The sequence below is a fragment of the Leptosomus discolor genome, chromosome 16 (assembly GCF_034619465.1).
Source record: "Leptosomus discolor isolate bLepDis1 chromosome 16, bLepDis1.hap2, whole genome shotgun sequence".
Lineage (NCBI taxonomy): Eukaryota > Metazoa > Chordata > Aves > Leptosomiformes > Leptosomidae > Leptosomus > Leptosomus discolor.
The window spans coordinates 4,523,935-4,546,389 of NC_141406.1; the positions used below are offsets into that span (position 1 = coordinate 4,523,935).

A 22,455-nucleotide genomic window follows, 5' to 3' on the forward strand; every position below is an offset into this window, starting at 1 on the left:
GGTGTCCGCGTCGCGGCGGGGACTACAGCTCCCGGCGTGCTCGGCGGCGGCCGAGGACTACGAGTCCCGTGGTGCGGGCGGGAGGGCCCGGGAAGGGCTCCATCCGGGTCCCGGCCACTGCTGCGGGCGACTCGTCGCCATTACGGGGCAGCGGCGGCCGAGCCGGGGCCGGGGCGGCGCCGAGGAGCCGGTGGGTGCCTGGGTGGTGCCGACCACTCGGGCGGCAGGCAGCGCCGGGCCCCGCGGGGCTCCGTGAGCAGCTCCCTCCCTCCTCGCCCGGAGCCCCGCAGGCCCGGCCCGGCCTCCCGCGGCCCTCCCCGGTTCGAGCGGAGCAGCGAGAAGATGTCGCCATGAAGGAGGCCGAGTCCGCGCTGCGCCGCCCCCGCCGGTCGCCCCCGCGGGCCATGAGCCTGGGCCCCCGCCGGCTCCGCCAGCGCCCGTCGTGCCCCCCCGCTCAGGGCCGCCGCTCGCCCGCCGGGGCGCCCGTTGATGCTGCAGAGCCCGCCCGGCGCGACCCCCGCCTCAGCCTCCGCCATGGACAAGAACAGCCCCTGCGGCTCCGGTGCGCCCGGCTCCTCGGCCGGCAGCAAAGGGCAGCAGCCGCGGTCCGCCTCGGCCGGGCCCGCCGCGGGGGAGTCTAAGCCCAAAGGCGGTAAGAGCGGGGGCGGCGGGGCCGCCGGGCGGTGTGGGCGCGGGAGGGGGTTCTGGCCGCGGACCGGGAGTTTCCAGGGGTTCGGGCCGTTAGCGATGGCCCCTCGGCGGCCTCTGGGTCTCGCTGGTGGGTCTGGAGCAGAGGTAGCTCGGGAGGAAGGAACGGGGCAACCGGGAGTGAGCAGCGTGGGGCTGCGGGGGCCGGGGGTCTTGTGCCAGGGTTGGGTTTGCGGTGAAACCGAACTTCTCCGTGTCGGGTTGTTTGTCTCTCGGCTGGGTTTTAATAGGCTTCGTTTCAGGTCACTGCTTGTTTTTAGTTTCTTTTTCCTTCCTCTTCCGGCTTTGTTCGCTGTTGGGTGAGCTGCCGCGCCTACTCTCTTCTTCCTTTAAGGATTAATGTTTTATCTCTATTAGCATTGGAGTAATCAGCTTAAGAGCCAAAGCTTTGGCTTTATAGTAAGAATATGTGTTTGCCAGTACTTATTAAGAGAAACCTTAACTTTATCCTGTACTCGAGTGTGCTTTTATGTGTGGAGGTCTTGTATGGATACACAGCATTCCCCTTACGGGCGGTCTTTCAGTAACCTGCTGTGGAGGAGCTCGGGTTTAGTTACATATTGTTTGCTCATCTGGCACTTAAACCAAAGCATTATGTCTGTCACTGCAAACAGCTAGTTTTGCTGACATAGCAGTTCATGAGGAGCCATTATGGTTCCTGTCATCTTTTCAAGGTAAGACCTGAGCCACCTCCTGTTCTCTAAATCTGTTTGGGAGCAGAGTGTTCCTGGCAACCTTGTGTTTTTTTTTTTTTTTTTCCTAAAACTTAGAAATGGGACAGTAGTGATTAAAATTAGTGTTTTTAGACTTGGAAGTACATGTGAGAGTGTCAACAGGTTGCTACACCACCATTGCTGTACTAATTTCCTTCCTCCTCAGTGGTTTCTTTCAACTGTAGTACTTCAGGTGTCTGAGAAAGCAGCAATGTATTCTGGAGGGTTAACACACACATGAAATTCTTCTTGGGAAGAACTTTTCATGCAGTCATTTCTGGAAGAACTTGTAACTGATTTGTAGAGTTTTTTTTTCATCAGCAACAGGATTTGATGTGAGAGTCATCTTCTTCCTAGCTACTGTTGTTATTTTTCAGTCTCTTATTTAATTTTTTCCCTTCTAATGCACGGGCCAAGGGAAGCAGGGGATGTCACATGCTAGGTATGCAACAAGAGTTTTAGAACCAGATCTTTGACTGCTGATGGAATAACAAAGTATATAAACTTCTCTGCATGTATTGTGAGAGGCAGGGTGAAAACCTAGCAGACACGAGGTTTTCCTGTGGGGCAGAACTGGTTTCTGTCCCTGTCTCACCAAGAGGTAGCTCATCACTGCAGCTTCTCTTTTAGTGACGTGTGACGCTGTATGGAGGATTGTTCACGGAATATAAATATCCTTCCCTTGGTCGCGTTGGGGCAAACAACTGCGGGAGGAGCATGCAGGATGCAGCTGTATTAAATTGTGGCTGTGTTTTGGTAGCTGTTGCACAGAAGACACTGGCGTGTCACCATATGGGATTTTTTTTCTTGAGTTCCTTGTCATTCGATGAGTAGCTGATGTAGTCCACCCAATTTCTGTCCTGTTTCAGGAAAGGTATAGGATGTCCTCTGCAAATGTTGTGTCGCCTTTGAAATGGAAAGTATTCTTATGGACCACAGACCTTCTTCAGAATGCTGACTTTTAGTACGCATGTGACTTTTGTACTGATGGTCACTGGATTTAAGTCCAGTCAAGCTCTTGCCATTTAGATGCTTTCCAGAGTTACCTGCTGTGATCAAGTCCAGCTGATGAAACCTTGTGGTAGTTTCTCCTTCTTTTTCACTTGCAACACAGCTCGAAACGGGCTAAATGGAATACTGTAAGCTCTTGTACTTGTGGAATTTGGATTCCAGTTGTCTTTCAAACTTGACTTTAGAAACTCAAACTCATAAGTTTCTGACAGAAAAGTTTCTTTGGGTTGTATTGGTGCACCAACAGGAGTCACATCCCATTACGATGGAATAAAGTAGCTAAGGAGAAATAGGCTTGCTGGGTTTCTCTGCAGCCCTCGAGACCTGATGGACAACATTGATTCTCACAGACATTCCTGGGCCTTATTATTGCAGTGTGAGCCTGCTTAGCTGGGGTGCGTGACTGCTCGGTCACCTCTTGCTCACTGGGATGTTTGCCTGAGCAGCAGCAATAGCTTCAGTGTGTTTTCATGAAATCACCCTGAGGCTTAAGTGTGATCCACCACCCAAACCCCTTATGCAATAAGGTTGGCTTCAACACGACTCAGCTGAAAAGACGATGCAAAGGTGGAAGGAAACTGCAGTCCTCACCCCAGTAGCAAACCAGTACTGCAGCTCCAGGACCGAAGTGGTCAGCTAGAGCTACTTCTAGGTCTGTGAACTTGATCTCCTCTCTCTGGATCTCTGGAGAAGGAGGACCTCTATCAGAATGTGGCATCCAGCGGGAGAAACCACAGATGTCAGGGCTTGCTCCAAAAGGCAAGAACAGCTTTGTTGCTAGTTTTATGAAATTATATAGACTATTTTTTATAAGTCTGTGTTCTCTTGGAGTGTGGATGGGTAGATGTATTTATTGTAGGTTAGATGTTGTGAGAACAGCAAAAAGACTTAACTGTGAGGACCTGAGTAAAGAGTATCTCGCCAGCACTATTGCTGTTGCTCATTCCTAATTTACCAAGAAAAGAAGGAAAAAAACCCAACAAACCTCCAAAATCCAAACGTACATTACTTAAACCTGGCGTCTAAGTAGAGAGGATGGCAGTGAGAATGTTCCACTTTTCTCCCTGCGTGAATGCAGATAGCTCTATCCTGCCCTGCTCTTTATGGGAATGCAAGGAGGGATGACACAAAGCAGAGAGCTCCCTGACATGTGGCATGCTGGAAAGCTTGAAAGGAACAGTGTTGCTTAGATTTGGGATGGGGGAAAAGTGTTTCAGTTTACAAATGCATACTCCGAGCTCTTGGTTGTCTGTTGACTGATTTCATTACTACTCTGATGGTCTAGAATCCTTGTGAGGGTAATTATTCTGGGTGGGAGTGGAACTTGCAATCAGTAAAATCAGGTTTGAAGCGTTGTTACACTGCTATGTAAGGTCCTTCTAAAAAAGGCACAGGTGGAGAGGCTTTCCCATAAAATGTAAGAGTCATTATAGTGACTTCCAAAGGCTTTAGGAGTTGGTCTGAAAGGACCTGTAGTATGACAGGAATGTGTGTAAACCAGCTGTTCGACAAATTTGATGGTGACTAATTTGATTAAAACTATTAAGTTGTAGGAAATTCTTCTGTCAGCTGCAGGAACAAGCTGTTCCTGGGCTTAGTAAAGACGCACTTTACACTGAACTTCTCTTGAGTTGTTTGTTTTCCCCCCGTTGGTGATTGCAGAGAAACTAAAAAGTTGCTATAGATACAGTAGGGATGTGTCCCTCTGGCACGTTCACTGAAATTGCAGATTTAAGAGGGTGGTTGAGCTCTAAACTGACAAGCTGTGCTCCTGAACAACTCGAGTAACTGTCTAAACCGCTTCAAAATTTTTAACAAGAGACTCAAGTGGTGTTGGTTATAGCCTCTTCCCTACAAGCACTCTCAAAAAAGGTCTATCTAAATAATCATTCAGCCAGACCTGGTTACACCCTCAGTACTTGGCAGTTTCTGCTGTGTTTTTTTCCTGATAACGCTCAACCCATGTCTTTTTAGCCTGATGTGCATTACAGCACTGTAAGCTATTGCAAGCATGTGTTTGAGTTACACGTCTGTGGTTCCAATGGAGTTGGTCTAGTCCTGAATTAAAGGATTAGCCTTTTGAATAGCAGAGTAAATGACCAGTTCTAGCAGTGAAGTTTGTCTGCAAAATGGTGCTCTTACATCATGTGAAAGTAATGGTAGTGTCCTTTTACTTGTACAGCTGTAGTTGCAGGCAAAGACTGAAGCCTGCCGTGTGCGAGAAACAGCAGACCACCACAAAACCCAGTCAAGCCACTTTTATTACTGAACTTATTCTTAAGAAATCGGATCCTCAGTAATGTACAGTAACACACAGACCTTACAGTCCACTGCCTCCCTCTTTTTGGGGCTGCAGGTGTGAGAGAAAACTGATAATTACAAAAAAAGTGAGACTTCATGTGAATGATCCCATTCCAGCTGTTTTAAATGCTCAGGTGGATTGGAAGTGGTTCTGGGGAAGGGGAAAACTGGAGGCACGAGTAATGAAAACTACCTATGTGAGTAACACAATCCTGAATAACCGTGGCATGTTTGCCTACCACGTAAGATTTATATTAAGGGGTGGGAGGACTATGAAGTGGGAAAAGGGAAATTACTAGGCTTTAATGAAATGGATCTAGGTATTGTATGAGGCATTACTGTTTGTGTAATGCTTACTGAGTATCCAGAGTGACTTTGGGGCTGGCTGGCATGGATAAATGTCTCGCTGGGCCTGTGGTGTTTTGTTTCCAAGCTTATCAACATACCTCTTCCTCTTCTACAAATAAAACTTAGGGCAGTTGATGGAAATGCCAGGTTAAGTGATAGGTAAGCAGTCTGTTGTGTCCTTGGGGCAGGCAACTCTGATCTTGTGTTAAGACTGTTAGAAATACCTGCATAGTATTAATTTTCTGTTCTAGCAGCTGTTTAGTCACAGGAAGTCCTTCTCAAGACCCTGACTGATGTTTATCTGCTCTTGTGTGCTTCATTCCTGCAGTATTTTGCTTTGGGCTTCACCGCTGTGTCCTGTGTTAGGGTCAGTGGTGCACTCAGCACACTTTCAGGCAAACAGTTTTTGTTCCATGGCTTGATGGACTTAGGACTCTAGATGGTAGGTATGTGCCCTGAAAGGCCAGAGCATTGGGTTCATGCTTCAAGACTGATTAGCATTTGTTGGCCTCTTGAAAGCAAAGGGTATTTTTAAAACAGAATTAGATCTGTTGGGGCCTCTTAAGCATAGGGGGCAGAACTGGGTGAAAAGAGGCAATGGGGTCTTGCAAAGTGGGAGACTTCAAGACAAATGTGAGCAGCAGTATATTTATATAAGGGAACAATATATGATAAATGGTGTGTTTTCAGAAAATTGAATGGAAAAAATGAACTAGTTGTTGTCAATTTTTGTAATGGGGCTTGAAGATGCAGTGTTGGTGTTTATCACTTAATGTACCAGGCAACACGCTAGCATCTGGTGGCGGCAGTTCCCAATCTGGATAAAGAAAATGCAACTGTTCTAATAAAAGTTAAAGCACAGCAAATACATCCTTCGTTTATACTCTTTGACCAGTTCTTTGGGCAATGATAGGAATGAAACGGTTTGGGTTGCTGGGGCGATTTGATGCCCTGATAAAACACCAGCCTTTTAGCCAGGGCTGAAGGCAGTGGCCAAGGTGAGCACGTCTCTGAGGCGAAGCTAGCTGAGGTGCAGTACATGTGGGCAGCTCTGAGGCTGCTGATCTGATTCTTTTTTTTTTTCTTTCAGATGGAAAGAATGCGAGTGGATCCAAACAGCGTTATAATCGTAAAAGAGAAACTTCATATTCAAAAAATGAGAACTTTTCCAGTCAGTCCCGTCGCTCCAATTCACAGAAAAGCAAAGCTTTTAACAAGATGCCCCCTCAAAGGGGGGGTAGCGGCGGAAGTGGCAAACTTTTTAGCTCTTGTAATGGTGGAAGACGAGATGAGGTGAGAATTGTAATGCCATGCCTCCAAGGCCTTCTTTCTTGGGACGAGAGGATCACTCTGACCTGCCTAGATAGGTCTTCTGTGTTCAGCTCCTGGGCTGGGAAGGGAGAGAGCGATAAGAGGTGCTAACATCGTTGAAATGCCAGAGTGAGTGTGAGCAGAACAACTTGGCAACAACAGAAGAGGAATGCTCTCTGCTCTGAGAGACTTGCAATAAAAAATACCGTCTGAGGAATGGGTACCTAGACAGGCCATGTACATATCTCATGAAACAGAGGTCCTTCATGAAAATACCTAGTGATGCAATTTCTAGCTTTTTAAGTCCGAGGTGATTGTGTCTAACCACTTCAGTGTACAAATTTGCATGCGATAGTGGTATTGAGAAAGTAATTGTATTAGCTTTGGTGACATCAAGATGGAGTGAAACCAGACTGAGACTTTTATGCTGATGTGGGTCTAAATACTGTAGACTATTTGTGGGTTTTCATCGATACTCTGATTTTTCAGTTTTAGTGGATGAGCAGCACTGCTCACTTAAATTGCTGACTCTGTCAAAACTCACCTGCTGTCTCTGTTGAATTCTCATTCTTTGCTTCATTATATGAAAACTAACCAAGTACAACCTGTGCAAATAGTAATTAGACTTGTGTTACTGGCCATCTAAAAGAATATTGTCAGCATTTGAACAACTCTCTTCTGTTAGTTAACCTTGACTGCTAGGTTTTGCCAGCTTATACTTGTCCTTATGTGGGTTGTTTTTATGCTCTCCTCCTTTCCATCAGTGTGGGGTAAGACCACTCAGTTGCAACTTTCAGGTTCTCGTGCGCTTCTAACGCTGCACTACTTGATTTGCAGAACTGGAATGGGAGAAGGTGAGTGAGTGGATGCTGGGTATTCTGTACGTAATCACTGATGGGGCCTGGGTATCAACTTGTAGTGATGTTTTTGCAGAAAATTCTAGCAAGTTCTAACAAATGCTGTTGTCTCTTAGGTAGCAGAGGCTCAGCGGGCAGAGTTCAGCCCTGCCCAATTCTCTGGTCCCAAGAAGATTAATCTGAACCACTTACTGAACTTCACTTTTGAACCCCGTGGCCAAGCAGGCCATTTTGATGGGAACGGACATGGCAACTGGGGGAAAAGGAACAAGTGGGGACATAAGCCTTTCAACAAGGAGCTCTTCTTACAGGCCAAGTGAGTGGAAGACCAGCAGGGCTCTTAGACTTCTGCAGACATTGAGCTGTAAGGGATGATCAGCCAGGGAATTGTGTTTGACCTTGACTAGTTGTATTGACTTTTCCAGGCTGAAGTTACCTCTCCGTAGTGTTCTTAGTGATCATGAGTTCTTAGTGGTCATGACTATACTTGAAAAGGATAAAATGGTTCAAGTTGTTGTCTTAAGTTATTTGCAAGGTATCTGATGAAGTGAGTCCTTTAGATTCAAACCAATTAGTCTTCTGCTCTAATTTTCTAGCATCACTTGTGGGATATGACACTCCGTTTGGGAAGAATTGTGTCGTTTCCTTACAGAAGACGATCTTTTTTTCCAAAAGATATGTTAAGGTGGTAGGGGTAGCAGTTACTTGATCAAAGCTAATCTGAATTTATAAGTCCCAGAAGCAATTACTCATATGGGTCTTGGTTCTTAAACTGCTCATTATTTCACAGGCCCCTGGGCATTCAGTATAACCCAAATGATGATCAGTATAGTAATCCAGCACCAGAATTGCTTTTGACTGGAAATAATGGTTGCTTTCACTGGAATTTGAAGTGTGTTCAGGACTTCCTCTATATGATCATGTTAAAGATAATAAAAACTATTTGCATTGGTGCTTCTGATTTTTACCTATTGTTTTGTGGCTTACTGTAGTGAAGTCTGTTTGCAGGAACCCCAGTAGTTCTAGGTTTTGTGAGCGTATTTTTTTCTGCTTGTGGATTCCCTGTTTTTTAATAGATCCCCTATAGAGCTGGCTGCTTCTTACATGTTTCTGGAAAACCACTCTGCCTGGCTCATTCTATAGTTAGTATGTGATATTGTATCTAACTGAAATTAGACACCTGTATGCTGGAAATCTGGTTGAGAATTGAACTCTTTTGGGTTTTGTTGGTAGAAGTTACTGACTGCATCCAGCAGTTTTCTGCTGGACAAAGAAGAAGATCAGAGAATCCTATAGGGTAGTTCTCAAAGAATTTTTAGAAACAACTGAGTGGATCATCTGTCTCTTTGCCTTTCCCCAGCTGCCAGTTTGTTGTCTCTGAAGAACAGGACTACACAGTCCACTTTGCTGATCCAGATACCTTGGTCAACTGGGACTTTGTGGAGCAAGTGGTCAGTTGTGATGGGCTAGATTTTTTTTTTTTTTTTTCTTAAGAAGCTCAACCTGTCTTTAACTGCCTCTTTATCTCTGTCTTGTTACGTAAAACTCGGCTGTTTTTGAGTTGAGTCCTCTTCTGTCACTCCCACAATACTGGGAAAGATCTGTCATAGAATATATTATGAAATACTTTCATGACAGGAAAAGAGAAGTGCTAAAATCTATTAGGAAAATTAGCAGCTTCTTCTTGCTTTCGCAGATGGGAGCTCATCAAAAATAGTATCTGACATTCTGTAGACAGAGTCCTTGTGATCGAGATATTATCAGAAAACTTGGGCATGAGTCCATGGAAGAGGACTAGAGTGTAGAATTTTGAAGAATTATTCTGTGCATAGGTTGCCCGTCTTGCTTAGCAACAAAGTGGAAAATCTCTTGGGAATTGTGGTCAGAACTTTGGATTGCCTCAAGTAGAAACTTATTACCTGCCAAGACTAGTCTTGGTGTGCGGTGTAGCTGGAGACGAGGTAGGCTTACTGATACCTGACTCTACAAGAGAGCTGAAAAATCTCGGTACTTGCTTGGCAGTTATGTCTTTGCAACATACAGATGCTAACAAAGTGTCTGACTGAACTAGCATGTTCATGGACATAGGTAAGTTCAGTCTTGCAGTTAAACAGGGCTGCACAAGTCTGCTTGTGTAAGTGAGGCGACAGAGCGCATTTGCTGTCTTCTCAGTGTCTGAATTTGGATGATGAAGATGCTGCTAACTGTTAGAGATGATGGATACATGAGGGGAAACACAAGAAGAGTTACTTTTTTTAATGTCATTAGAGTAGAAATACCAGATGGGTGGCTTTGAAGGTTATTCCATGTACAGTGTGAAGGTGTTACTTAGTTCATGGTGTACTTAATTTCTCAGTGACTAAGCAGAGCCTAAAGAGCTGCAAGATTAGTGTGTTAGAGTAGATCTTACGGGTGGCTTATTCTATAGCACAGGAACTGATTTCCAAGTCTAAAACTTGTCCTATTCTTCTCATGTGCCATTTCAGCGAATTTGTAGCCATGAGGTGCCCTCTTGCCCGATATGTCTGTACCCACCAACGGCAGCAAAGATCACCCGCTGTGGGCATATCTTTTGTTGGGCATGTATCCTTCACTATCTCTCCTTGAGTGAAAAGACCTGGAGTAAATGTCCTATTTGTTATGGCTCTGTTCACAAGAAGGATCTCAAGAGGTAAGACTTGGTATTTATTAAATGATGTATATCTTTGAAATGTTATTTTTACCCTACTAACCTCCTCCTTACATTGCAGCGTTGTTGCTATGGAAACACGTCAATATGCAATTGGTGATATCATTACGATGCAACTTATGAGAAGAGAGAAAGGTGTTCTGATAGCACTGCCCAAATCTCAGTGGATGAACGTGGTGCAGCCTGTTTACATCGGTGGTGAGTGTAAGAGTACTGGTGGTTGGCATCCTGCTCCTACCTGTGACTAGGACACATGTGGAGAGGCTTTACCATGGCAATGCCATGCTGTCACCTTAAAATAAACCAGACTACAAAACATGGGGTTTAGCAGCTGAAAACCTTAATGACCAAATATTGATAATAAGCTTTCTACCCGCACTTTGTTTTTTGTAAGGCTTTAACTTGTGTGCTGTTTCCCTTCAAGTTACTGCACTGCAGACTCCTGCCTTCTCAGTCATTGGTATTTGCTGTGTGTTTTGTATTGTATAGTCATCGGTGTGACTCTTGCTGGTTTTGTTGGCCTTCAGTGTCCTTTCCCTCCTGGCTCCTCATTATACAGCTTAGCAAAAATAGCTGTCTGAGTCTAAACTATTACAAGGATGTAATCTTAAAGGTTTTCATCATCTTCACTTATCTGTTAAAATCTGTGAATGATGTGGGAAAATAATCAAAATTATTGAAAACCTATTCCAAACATCTGTTGCCTGACTTCTTCAGTTTTCTCCAGCCAAGTAATGTGACTAACACATCATCATCTTATCTGTTGGTATCACAAAAATTTTGTGACTAAAGAAATAATTTTACTTAACATGGCTGTTTTGTGGGCTGTCTTGGCTCACTTCATTTTGCAGTCACATTTATGAAAGGCTGCGTGCATTTAAGCTCTCTGTAAAAAGTCAAGTCTCCTAACGTGTGATGAGTATCCAGCATGCAGGGTGTCTGCTTACATGTTTCTTACTGTTTGAAAGTAAAGCACTTCAGATCCTTTCATACAACAAACAAAAGAACAAATACAGGATTTGAGATCATTTCAAACCCAGGAAATTCAGTATTAACCTGGTGTTCTGTAGACAAGGTTGGACCCTTGGGGAGCAGTGAATATAGGAACTATACTAGTATGTGACGCTATGGTTGCTGCAATTACAGTTAAGATAAGCTCTCTAGTTAGAAAGAAGACTACCTTTTGCTAAACTTGCAATTCTTTAGCTTACTGTTTCTGCTGTGCTGCTTGTAAAAACCTTATAATAATGTTTTGTACCTCATAATAATTTTTTAATACCTACGGGCTTATGAAGTAGTTTGAGCCAAAACAGAGGTCGCTTTTGCAGAACTTCCCAGTTGCGGTATTTTTGAGTATATAGAGAAGAGGAAGAAGCTGCAGACTGCATTGTTGCAGGAAGTTTTGACCACCCAAGGTTTCTCAGAGGTGATGCCTCCACAGCATAGAAGTTGGTTTGTTTTTTTTTTTTCTTGAAGGGTAGCAACTGAGTAGTAATGTGGCAGATAAACTGCTGTGTGGGGGAGATGTGTGTAGCAGAGCAAGTATGCGGCACCAGCTTGTGTTACCAATGATGCAGAGTAATATGCAGAGTCTGTATCAAAACTCTTGCTAAGTATTGTCTGCCCTGGGGTGGATTAACTCACAAAATTGAGCAGTAACAAAACTTCAGAAGAAACAGCAGTCCAAACTGGTGCCTCTGCATGCAGATATCAATGATTTGGTGCTCCTTCTGTTCAGATGACCAGCACAGTCAGTATTCGAAGCTGCTTCTGGCATCCAGGGAGCAAGTCTTGCAGCTGGTGATTCTGGAGGAGAAAGCAGCATTACTAAAACAGTATGAGGAAGAAAAACATACCCCAGAGGCTTGCTTTATTGAGGCAGCTATCCAGGAACTGAAGGTGAGAACCTCTCTGGAGGCTTTTAGTAACTTTAAGAGTTTGTTGAGTGCTGAGTGTCTGTGATCTGGTGCGTAAGTGGTTGTGTGTGATTATTCTGGTCTCTGTGATGAACATACTAGCAAGGTGGTGTGTAGCATTACAAATCTTGGAGGAGACTGTAGCCTTTTGACACCAGGTATCTGGTGTGATGTTCAAGATAACAGAAAGAATGATTTTTACTGAATGGTATTCCTTCCATAAATGTAAAGCCATTCTGCTTTCAAAGGAAGGTGTGTTTCCCTTTCAGGTCCAGCAATTTCTGGGATAACTTCTATTGGGCAGACATGAGCAAACCTGTAGAATATTCCTGTTCAAAGCCTTTAGGTGTCCTACAATGGGTGTGCTTTCAAGTAACAATAAAGAGAGTACCCCTCTTCAAGGGTCACTCTTTGTCACAGATGAATTGCAGATCTATGAAAACCTGATGTACAGGACAAGGCTAAAAATAACTATGGTGATAGTCTCCTGGCTTATTGAAACTTGTTCTCTTTGGATGACTTGTAGGAGCGAGAAACAGCACTCTCTGCAGACCAGGATAAAAACGATGGCATTGCTGGAATCAGTGCAGCTGTGGAAGAATTGGTCCTAGAAGGCTCCAAGGCTGTGGAGCCTGCGGTTTCCCAAGAGAAAAAGGTGGGCGACAACTCTGCTCTGGCAGATCTTGTTAATACTTAATTCCGCCACTTTACACTGCAGTGTGTGGTGAACTGGTGCCAAAGATTTTTGCAGAGATTGTAATCTGTTGAAGGAGGTGATGTGGTACTAACTATATGCTCTCTGGTGTGGTAGTGTGGTGTGGAATATCTCTCTGCATTTGATGAGGAGCTTGCGGAGCCTTGCTCTGATCTGGCAAGTTCCTTTTCGCCTCCTGTGGAAGCAGAAGAGGCAGTGCTGGATGAAGAGGAGGTACCTGAGGTGGACACCATAGGGGAACCTGATGTGAACACTACAGAAGAACCAAATCCAGCTGAAACAAGCTACCAAGAATCTAAAGATACAACTAGAAGTGGACATCTTAGCAACTCTCCTTTTTACTATTTCTATCAAGGTCAGTGCAATGAAATCCTGGAATCATGGGGGCAGAAATGCCTCCTTTGGTATCCTTCTTGAGGAAGGTGTTTGTCACTTCATTAGATGCAGCTAATCCCTGTGAAATAAGTCCCACAGAAACTCAGAAAGGAGCTTTAATTTTATGACTGGAGACTGTACGGAGGTGGGGAGAAGGGTATTGAAAATTAACAGGCAAAGAACAGCTGATGATATCTTATCTTGTAGCGGAGGATGGACAGTGTATGTATCTTCACCCTGTGAATGTTCGATGTCTTGTTCGTGAATATGGCAGCTTGGAGAAGAGTCCGGAGAAGATAACTGCAGCTGTAGTGGAGACAACTGGCTACTCAATGACAGAGGTAGTTATTTTACCTTGTTAATTAAGGGCCCTTGTTCTAGCAGATCGATCATTGTAGCTGTCAGATGAGATTTGTTTCTCTTCAGTAATAAGAGGTAATAACTGTGGGTGGGTAGGCATGCTAATCAATGACAGGCATCCATGTAAGGTGCAGTATATGTTGCTTTTGGTAAGTAGGCTGCAGTCTAGCTTTTTTTTTTTTTCCCTAGAAGGCAGGAAGTTCTGGGAATAAGAGAATTGCAAGCTTAAGATTGGTTTGCTGTTAAAGCTGTCTTGAAAAAGGCAAATTCTTTTCTCGTATAAGACAGTAGCTTGAACTAGACAGATTATTATCTTAGCCTGAAGAAGTGTTCTGCCTCTGTCTTGAACAAACAGTTGTTTCTTAGCATCAAGGGTAGAGGTGGGATGTTATGAAAATTAAGAGGATGGAAAGAAACTTTGGTGTTTGAGATAGAGGGAGTGAAAGTGCTTAAGACACTGAAGTTCTGGGAGAGGGGATGGGTCTTGAATTCCTTTACCTCAGGTAGAGACGACTGTAAGAATTGGCATGTGCAGTAACAACTATACATAATTCTTAATTGATCTTTAAGAAAGGATATGCTCAAGTAAGAATGGATGCAGAGGTAGCAGGGAATTGTCTTCAGGTTTTTCGTCTCTGCAAGGAACAATACAAAACCCAGCATGTTTCAGTCTAGCAGAGTGGTGGTCGTTGATCCAAATAACTTAAGTGTAAAAGGCAAATTTGGTCCAGTGGAAAATAATTGCATCAGAAGACTGATATTGTAGAGTTTTATTCCAATGATGTGAGTGAGAGGGGAGGAGTAACAAGAAAATCAGTAAGTGAGCTGGAGCAACTGTGTCCAAATCTGATTATGATGTAGAGATCTTGGAATATTTGGTTCTGACCCAGGGCATCCTTCACGTGTTCATAGTTTATAAAGTGATTGTTATGTCACTGCGGCTATTTTTTTCCATTTGATTTGATGAATGGGGGTCATTCTGTCTCCATAAGCTATTCATCACTGTGGCAGCCTCTAAACCTTGTTGTGATGATATATCTGCCTTTTTTTTTTTAAATCAGGATATAAGACAGCGTCATCGCTACCTCTGTCACTTGCCCCTCACCTGTGAGTTCAGCATTTGTGAACTGGCTCTGAAGCCACCCATCATCTCTAAGGAGACTTTAGAGTTGTTTTCAGGTTGGTGCTACCTTTCTAGTAGACTCTGTTGTGTATCTGTGAGGGTGAAGGGGAAGTTGTTCTTATCCCTTAATAACAGAATAAAGAACATACGTAGCAGTTTTACTCCTCTTGCACCAACTCTCTGATGACCATGACTGAACAACCCCAATTCAATGTTTTATAGACAACAATTATACAAAGAATAAAAAAGTCTGCTTGGAAGAGCGTATGTTTGTAAGCGTGTTTTGTTGCTAGTGTTACAACTGAATACATTGTTCTCAAAGCTGGAGAAAACATTTCCAGAGTATTGATGTGGGGTTTTTGATATCCAATGCTGTGCATTGCTCTTAGATGACCTTGAAAAGAGGAAACGTCTACGGCAGAAGAAAGCTCGTGATGAACGACGACGTGAACGCAGAATTGAGATAGAAGAAAACAAGAAGCAGGGCAAATGTAAGTGTGATTGAGCATAACTGGTGGATTTCCAGTCATGTTTAGTTGCTGAGCTGCTTTCTTGAGCTATAGGATGAACTCTAAGGCCTTTAGTTTGTAGTGTGTACTTAGAAGAAGATTACAAGGTTTTAGAAACAATGTCTGTAGAGTGAAAAATATAAGCTGTTTTAGTCAGAATGTTAAGTGATGTTATGCAATTGCTGCACACTTGCACGGTATGGGAGAGACAGGGCATTCAAGGGCACAGCTATCTCCATGTTGTGTGTAGCTCTCAGGATTCTTAGTTTCTGTTTTTATAGTAATTGCGATACAGAGTGAAAAGTGAAGAAGGAAAAAAAATGCCTGGGAACTGCTTCCCTCCAGCAGCAGGGCTTGTACTGGTCTCCAAAATAGAGGGTAGAAAGAAAATTGAGTTGGCACCTCCTAGACTCCTGAAACAACTTGCATATTGACAGTCCTCCCCCACATTGTGTAGTGCTTTAATTTAAAACCTCTTTCTAGATCCAGAGGTCCATATTGCTTTAGAGAATCTGCAGCAGTTCCCTGCTTTTACCTCTTGCCCCGGAGAAACTACCAGCATTGATCATCAGAGCTTCTGTCTATCTCCTCTTGGCAGAAGCCCTGTGTTTCAGACAGGTGAGCATCTGGAAAAACACATCACATCTAGGTCTTTATGGTTCTTTTGGGATCTACTGCTCAGGTCATCACCCTAAACTTTCTTAATACTGATCAAAGACTGCTTCTTTCCTACATTGCCTATGAGATCATACACAAAAGGCTGACACGGCTAAGAACCATTCTGATCCTTTGTCTGTTTTTTACTACCTCTACTTCAGTGACAATATGAGATCAGCACTGTAGTCACACCATCTTTTAAATCCTTGCTGAGGCAGAAGAAAGGAAAAAAAAGAAAAACCTCAAAAAAGGAAGAAAAGTGTGTATGCCAGGAAAACACTACTGGCATCTTTTCTTTCCATCTTCCCCACCACATTATACTAAAATGAAACATAGTTGTTGAGCACTCAGGTTGTTGTCCAAGTGATGCTTTACCAAATGTTTTATCTTGCAGTTCATAAAAAATATTAAATACAAACTATTCTTAAATGTTTTTCTCAAAAAAACCCTCAAAACAAAAAAACCTACACACCACCACCAAAGGAGGAAACAAAAACCCCAAAACAAAACAAAAACCCAGCCACCAAACTTAAATCTCCCTTAAATAAAAAGATTGAGGAAATCTGAGAGATCCCACTGTGTGATTGATGGATGGAACTGATGAGATAAAAATGGTTAATTACATGAGATAATAAAATTTTATTTCTGTTTCATCCTGCTAAGCAGCATAATGAGTGCCTTTGCTAAATGCAACTGGCTTTAATTATCTGCTGCTTTCTCTGTAGAGTCTATTCCAACTCCACTGTCACCTGCTGCCAGCCAGGTCAGCCCATTGCTCTGTGGGAGTTTAGAAGAAGAGTCTCCCTTCCCTTCCTTTGCCCAGGTAAGCCATGTCGTAGAGTAAATCTTGTCGGAATTACTTGCGTCTTAGTTGGGGATTATTCTGAGAACACAATTGCTTCCCCCACAAAAGCAAGGTGGGATAAATCTTATGGAGACAACATAGGGTTTGAGTGCTTGAAGGGGTTCCTAGATTTTCTTGCCACTTAGGGGATATGCAAGGTTGTTCTAGTACATAGGACTTAATCATATCTTACAACTTTTTTGATAGATGTTGAGGGTTGGAAAGGCAAAACCAGAAACATGGCCCAAACCTGCTCCAAAGACAAGAGGTAAGAAAATTTGTTATTACTACTTCAGGTTCTTTACTGTGCATCTAAATCTAGGAGATCTTGTAACTTTACAAGAAACATCTGGAGTGGCATTTGCACTGCAAAAAGTTCTATACAGCCTTCTGCCTCTCAAGGCTCTTTCCTTCTTTCAGATGAGAATACTCTGGCACTCCCTGTGCCAGTGGATAGTGATGGAGAAAGTGACAGCTCTGACCGCATACCTGTGCCCAGCTTCCAGAATTCCTTCAGCCAAGCTATTGAGGCAGCCCTCCTGAAACTGGACAAACCGTCCACAGCTGATCATTTAGCAGGTAAAAGGCGGGGGGAAGGCATGAAAAACTTACGAAGTGAAAAAATTGAGTATTTCCCCTTCTTCCTCTGGGAGAAGTGAGAGCAGCAATTTTGGGGACCAAAAATTGGCCACAGAACAGTTCGGAAAATTGTCAGATTGTGGTTTCTGAACAGCTTGACTAGGGCTCCTGTTAGCTTAAAGCAGCTCTCTTAGTGGGAGCTGAGATGATCTGCAACTAGCAAAGAGTCCCGTTAGGACAAAGATGGCTTTTGGTAATCATGTTTCTACTGGAACTTAATTAAGCTTTATCTCAAGGAAGTTCAGGCTGTGCACTCTTAAACTAAAAATACCCGAGCTGCCGAACTACCACTTTGATCAAAGTGTCAAGTTAACTGCTAGCTGAAATTTCAAATACTGAGATGAACTTAAACCTCCAAGCCTGGTGCTGGCTGATAAAACTCATTTGTGCTGCTTGGTTCTGATGTTTAGCTTTGGCTTCTGTTTGGAGACTGCACTGAATGATTGAGAGAGTTGGATGGGAGGGCCTGGGAGTTTCAGTGAAATTGGTTGTTGGCTGCAGTTGAGTGTTTTTTGGACATGGATGGAAGTGATACTTTGAAAACAGACTGCTGCACTCATGCAGTCCTAGGATCTGCTGCCGCACCAGCAACTTCAGAATTGGTTAGGCATGTTTATAGGTGTGTTTTAGGTGTGATGGAGTCTCCTTTAGTTTGTCTGCGCTAATTTTTTTATTGAAGTGGTGCTCAGGGAGTTGATAGGAAGTGTCATGGCCCTGTAGAAGTCATTCAGGCTAGGGAAGACCATTTATCATTTCTGTGTGATGTTCCTGTTCCATGAGAAGAATGACAGTGTCATTTTAATTCTTCACAGAGGAAAAGGGAGGCAAGAAAAGAAAGAAACTGAAGCAGAAGCTATTGTTCAGCACCTCTGTTGTTCACACAAAGTGATTCTGCTATTCAAGAGAAGTTTCATCGCCTGGTTTTCTTTTAATTTTGCTTTATTTTGCTGCTATAGTTTAAGTATTTAAATTTGAAGAGACTAAATTTGTGCTTCCAGGGGGTTCAGGAGGAAACCATGACAGTATATGTTCAAGTAAGATCTTTTGATTCCAACTGCTTAATCAGTTTATACTGAAAAATTAATTTTTGAAAGAAACAACACAGAAACAAATTAGCCAAGGCTTCTAGTCTGTGCCAAGTTGGTTCTTTTCGCCTAATAAGCAGTATGAAAGTCTTTACAGCTGTGTGGCACTGCTAGAATACTGCAATATTACCTAAGTGAAGAGGCAGAGCGCCTTTATTTCCCTAGACAGGTGCATGGGCAGGAGTCTATATGACTGTGACAGTAGTGCTGTTTCAGTAAAGCTGTCTCTCGAGAGCTTGGTTTCCACTGCACTGGAAATGGGCAAAAGAGCTTCCTGGCTTTAGAGCGTTAGCTGCTGTATCTGTTCTTTTTCTAAAGAGCAAGAATTCCTCCTGTTCTCCTGGCTTGGAAAGTTTTAAAGCTGAGGTGAGTGTAAAGCAGAACTTGGCTACTTGGTTTTGAAGCGACTCTTGATGAATTTGTGTATTTCAAAATGCATCCTGGCACTAGTGGTAGAAGGAACCTCCTGGCTTCTCTCAGTTGTTCAGCTCTGGTTTAATGTGGGTGAGTGAGGCTGCTAATTTTTTTTTTTTTTTTTTTTGTTGCCAACCATGGGCTACACGTTCTTTGTAACCTGATCATCTAGAATAAACACTCCACCCTAGGGCTCTGGGTAACCACCTGATGTTTGGAGACTGGCTGCTCTTGAATTGGAAGAACAACTGATAGCTGGAGTCTGTAGATTACTTCTCACCCAGCAAGAAACTGGGGTCTCTTGTACTGGGTTAAGGGCCTGTATCCGCTTGGTTCTGGGATGTAAGTTGGTGTGCACTGAGCACCTCTGGCTATAAACATGCCTCTTCTAAGACCCCTCCCCGCTCTTTCTTTGGGTGGTCACATTCTGCACTGCTTGTGGTTTGGTTTGAGCTAATGAGTTAAGTGGTGTGGATTTTGTTGAATAAAATGAACTATAGGTGTAATGTACCAGTCAAGGCCAACAGTTGCAATAAATCACATGCACATGCACTTACAGTCCTGCACCCTTCCGGAGCTCTAGCGGCGAACTGTCCTATCAGCCTGGAGCACAAGACCACTTAGTGGCACAGATTCAAATCTTACCTTCCTACCGACAGAACTCCTGCCAGGGAGCTGGTATCAAGTACCCCCTAACTTACAGTGCAAGACTGACAGCGTCTGCTGTTCTCTTCAGCCCCACTTGCACCCCTGGTCTGCCTGCATTTGCACAGCCTTTAAATAGTTGATGTGCTCTCTTCCTCTGCCACTGGGAGTGGTCGGAGGAAGGAAGCTGTGTGTTTGAGGCTGCCAGTGATGTTGGAATACCTGACTCCAGGAAAGTCAGTGGTTGTGTCCCTGTTTAAAAAGTTTGTATCGATACACTGATGCTTGATTTCAAAGCAATAGGCTCACGTTCTACCAGTGCTTCCTCGAGGCACTTCAGCTTGTGCGTGTGGGAAGCTAGTACCAAAGAGTGTACTTCACAAAGCTCTCTATGTGGCTGTAAATCAGAGAAGGGGGGAGGTAGGGAATCCTTCAGCTGCTACAGGAGGAGAGGGAACACCTGCAAAATATTATCTGAAAGCAGCTTGATTTCATGCTTGGTGACAACTACACTTGATGGAAAGACAGTACAGCTTGTCAAGAGAGTACAAATAAACTAAGACAAGATGCCTGAAAAGCGGTAACATATCTTGCTGTTAATGCTTTATGTGCACATTGGAAAATTATTGGTGAGGGCAGAGAAAGCAACTAAGTAAGAAGGATTCAAGTATGCAGTTAACTGTGTTCACTGTACTATTGTTTCCTATTTGTAATAGTTGTTTTCAGCCATGGAACAGGAGTAACTACTTAGTGCCTAACCAGTATCTGTTGCGTTCTATTATCTCTACAATTTATAGTCAACTTTTCTTTGCATTGGGAAGAGACAGAATAGCTGGAGCTGGTGTAACTCACCTCCACAGCTTATGGGCACTAGAACAAGGGAAGTGATGCAGGCAAGGAAAACTGTCCCTTCTGTGGGGGCAGCATCCACAGGACAACATCTTCAAGTTGTATCTTGTTTTCCTATGGATTCAAGAGATAATACCAGCAATGCTACTTTCCTGTAACTGATTGGTGTAAACTTAATAAATATCTAAGCAGTACTTGTACCTATGAGTTTCATAATGGGTCGGATGGAGTTGAGCCTTAACAGCTCTATCTTGCATTCTGTGTACGCAACTGGTGCTTTTGTGACTCAAACCATGGACAGCCCTGTGCATAACAAGTGCCCTTAAAGATAAGGTAAAACACAGTACAATGTTAATGCGTTTTCTGTACTGAAGGAGAATAACTGCGTTGCTTATCCATGCCAGCTGCCTAAAGCTCACTTCTACCTCAGCATGAAGATCACACTGAGCTGCTACACTCCTTAGGAGTGCAGGTGGGTTTGAGTCCTGGAGTGAAATAGGCGAGGAACCTACTTAAGTAAAACCATGTAATTTTTTTATAAAAAATTTATTTAAGAACACTCAGAATAGGGGAAATAAGTCCAACTATGAACAGATGCTTTTTCTGTCCCCTGCTTTAACACTGAAGGTAACATCTTGATTACACGAGTACAGGACAGAGGTGAACTAACTGGGAACGTTCAGTCTGTTTCTGTGCCAGCATCATCTTCCTCCTCTCCACTTTGAGACTGCTCTTCTGTAAGGGAACAGCTCAACAAGGACTTCTGTATACACCGTCTTTCCTCTGCAAAAAAAGAGAGCAACAGAGGGTCATTATGTGATCTCAATGTATGTTGGAATATTCTCAACTTCTAAAGAAACGAACATTTCTCAGCTGAAGAATTCAGAAATAGCCCAGCAGATCCTCCAAACCCCCTGGGAACTGAGGCTGCAATTTAGTAAAGCGGCTAGAGGACCTCACCTTCATTTGTACAGTTTTGCAACAACATCAGCAGCTGTCTTCTGTTGTACTGAATCAGGAATTTCTGACATGTTCTTATGGTACCTGTAGGAGTCACAGAAGAACAGTATGTAACAATCGACAAAACTAGAGCTGCTAGTATATTTTTGAAGATCATTGTATCGAGTGACAAGTGTCCCAGACAGTAACTTCATTAATGCAAGTGCTAAGAAGTGGCTGTAGACTTCACTTCTACACTGTTGAGGAGTAATAACTTATAACACGTAGTGCCTGTTATTTGCCCAAGTGGTTAATTTTCAGGACATAAACAATACTATAATTTTAAAAATATATTTTCAAAGAAAATAATGTAATATAGTATTTGCTGCTCTGCTTTTGTGTTAAATGTAATGAAGATTGAAGCAGAACTAATGAGGCTTTCAACAAAGAACTGCTGGTGCCCGTTTCTTATTTAGATCTGCTAGAAGCTGCTGAGTTAACGACAGGTAAGATGCATCTGTCGCACCCACAGCAGTAGGATGGGGTTCTTGCATTCTAGCAGGCCTGGAAGGTACGATGAAGCTTCCTCGGCCTCCCCCCAGGCATTAGAGGCTCCCCCCAGCACCGGGGCAGCTGAAGCTGCCGCTGACCTCCGACGTGCAAGGTGTTGAGGAAGCAGGGGTACCGCTGGTTCCGGCTCTCCAGCTGCCTCACGAAGGGGAGGGCGGAGCAGAGCAGCCTGTAGGAGTCCTTGCGGCACCGCAGGAGCACGGTCCCGGTGTAGGCGTTCAGGTACTTCACTGCGAGGGCACACACGCACCGATGAGCCCCGGCCCTTCACGGGGACGCCCCCTCACCCCCCGCCGAGCGCCCGGGGCGGTGGGGCCAGCGCGTCCCGCCAGCACCTGTGAAGGAGACGGAGCAGCAGGCCAGGCCGTAGTCCCCGTGCACCCGCCCGATGGCGTCCCTGACGGCGAGGCCCACCGCGCGGTCCTCGATGCACTGCCGGCACCGCGGGTCCTCCGAGACCACCTCGCACAGCACGTACCTGCGGGAGAGCGCGGGGTCAGCGCCGCGGGACGCGCCCGCCCCGGCCCCGGCGCCTCCTGCCTCACCTGTTCTTGAAGCGAACCATGGCGGCGGCGGCGCCCGATCCGGACGGACGTCTCGCCTAGCCAATGGGAGAAGCGTCTCCGCGCACCGTAGCCAATCGTCGTCGCTAAGGGGCGGGGACAAAGGAAGGACTTCCCGGCCTCATCAGCCTGACGTGGAGGATGCGCATGCGCGCTGCTTCCTTCCCTCCCCCGCCACAAGCCGCCGGCGGGTCTGTCAGGGCGACCCGCGCGGCGACCCCGCCACCTCCCCGCACCATCCGCGTGGGGGCGCGCGCGGCTCGCGGCTGCGCGGGCCGGCCTGAGGGGGCGGCCGAGGGGGCGGCGGGCCCTCG

The 22,455-nt window shown here is 44.6% G+C and overlaps 2 protein-coding genes across 2 annotated transcripts; one reads left to right on the forward strand and one right to left on the reverse strand.

Moving 5' to 3' along the window:
* The first annotated feature begins 489 nt into the window (after positions 1 to 489).
* Positions 490 to 20,263, forward strand: RNF10 (ring finger protein 10). The gene is made up of 17 exons (XM_086474473.1): positions 490 to 652; positions 6,172 to 6,374; positions 7,366 to 7,565; positions 8,610 to 8,700; positions 9,736 to 9,920; positions 10,000 to 10,136; positions 11,677 to 11,837; positions 12,381 to 12,509; positions 12,666 to 12,924; positions 13,152 to 13,285; positions 14,366 to 14,483; positions 14,817 to 14,918; positions 15,420 to 15,554; positions 16,319 to 16,416; positions 16,645 to 16,705; positions 16,858 to 17,016; positions 17,889 to 20,263. Exons 1-17 carry the CDS (start codon positions 490 to 492, stop codon positions 17,963 to 17,965), a joined length of 2,412 nt encoding a protein of 803 aa, XP_086330599.1. The 3' UTR covers positions 17,966 to 20,263.
* A 43-nt stretch (positions 20,264 to 20,306) lies between these two features.
* Positions 20,307 to 22,143, reverse strand: POP5 (POP5 ribonuclease P/MRP subunit). The gene is made up of 5 exons (XM_086474474.1): positions 22,124 to 22,143; positions 21,914 to 22,056; positions 21,659 to 21,808; positions 21,030 to 21,113; positions 20,307 to 20,852 (listed from the first exon to the last, which is right to left on the reverse strand). The coding sequence occupies exons 1-5, from the start codon at positions 22,141 to 22,143 to the stop codon at positions 20,749 to 20,751; spliced, it is 501 nt and encodes a 166-aa protein (XP_086330600.1). The 3' UTR covers positions 20,307 to 20,748.
* Positions 22,144 to 22,455: the final 312 nt, after the last annotated feature.

Coding starts and splice junctions, on each gene's coding strand:
- RNF10 (XM_086474473.1), top strand. CDS start 490: ATGCTGCAGAGCCCGCCCGGCGCGACCCCCGCCTCAGCCTCCGCCATG. Junction 14,484..14,816: donor GACTTTAGAGTTGTTTTCAG/GTTGGTGCTACC, acceptor CATTGCTCTTAG/ATGACCTTGAAAAGAGGAAA. Junction 16,706..16,857: donor ACCTGCTCCAAAGACAAGAG/GTAAGAAAATTT, acceptor TCCTTCTTTCAG/ATGAGAATACTCTGGCACTC.
- POP5 (XM_086474474.1), bottom strand. CDS start 22,143: ATGGTTCGCTTCAAGAACAG. Junction 22,057..22,123: donor ATGGTTCGCTTCAAGAACAG/GTGAGGCAGGAG, acceptor GCTCTCCCGCAG/GTACGTGCTGTGCGAGGTGG. Junction 21,114..21,658: donor CAACACCTTGCACGTCGGAG/GTCAGCGGCAGC, acceptor TGACTCCTACAG/GTACCATAAGAACATGTCAG.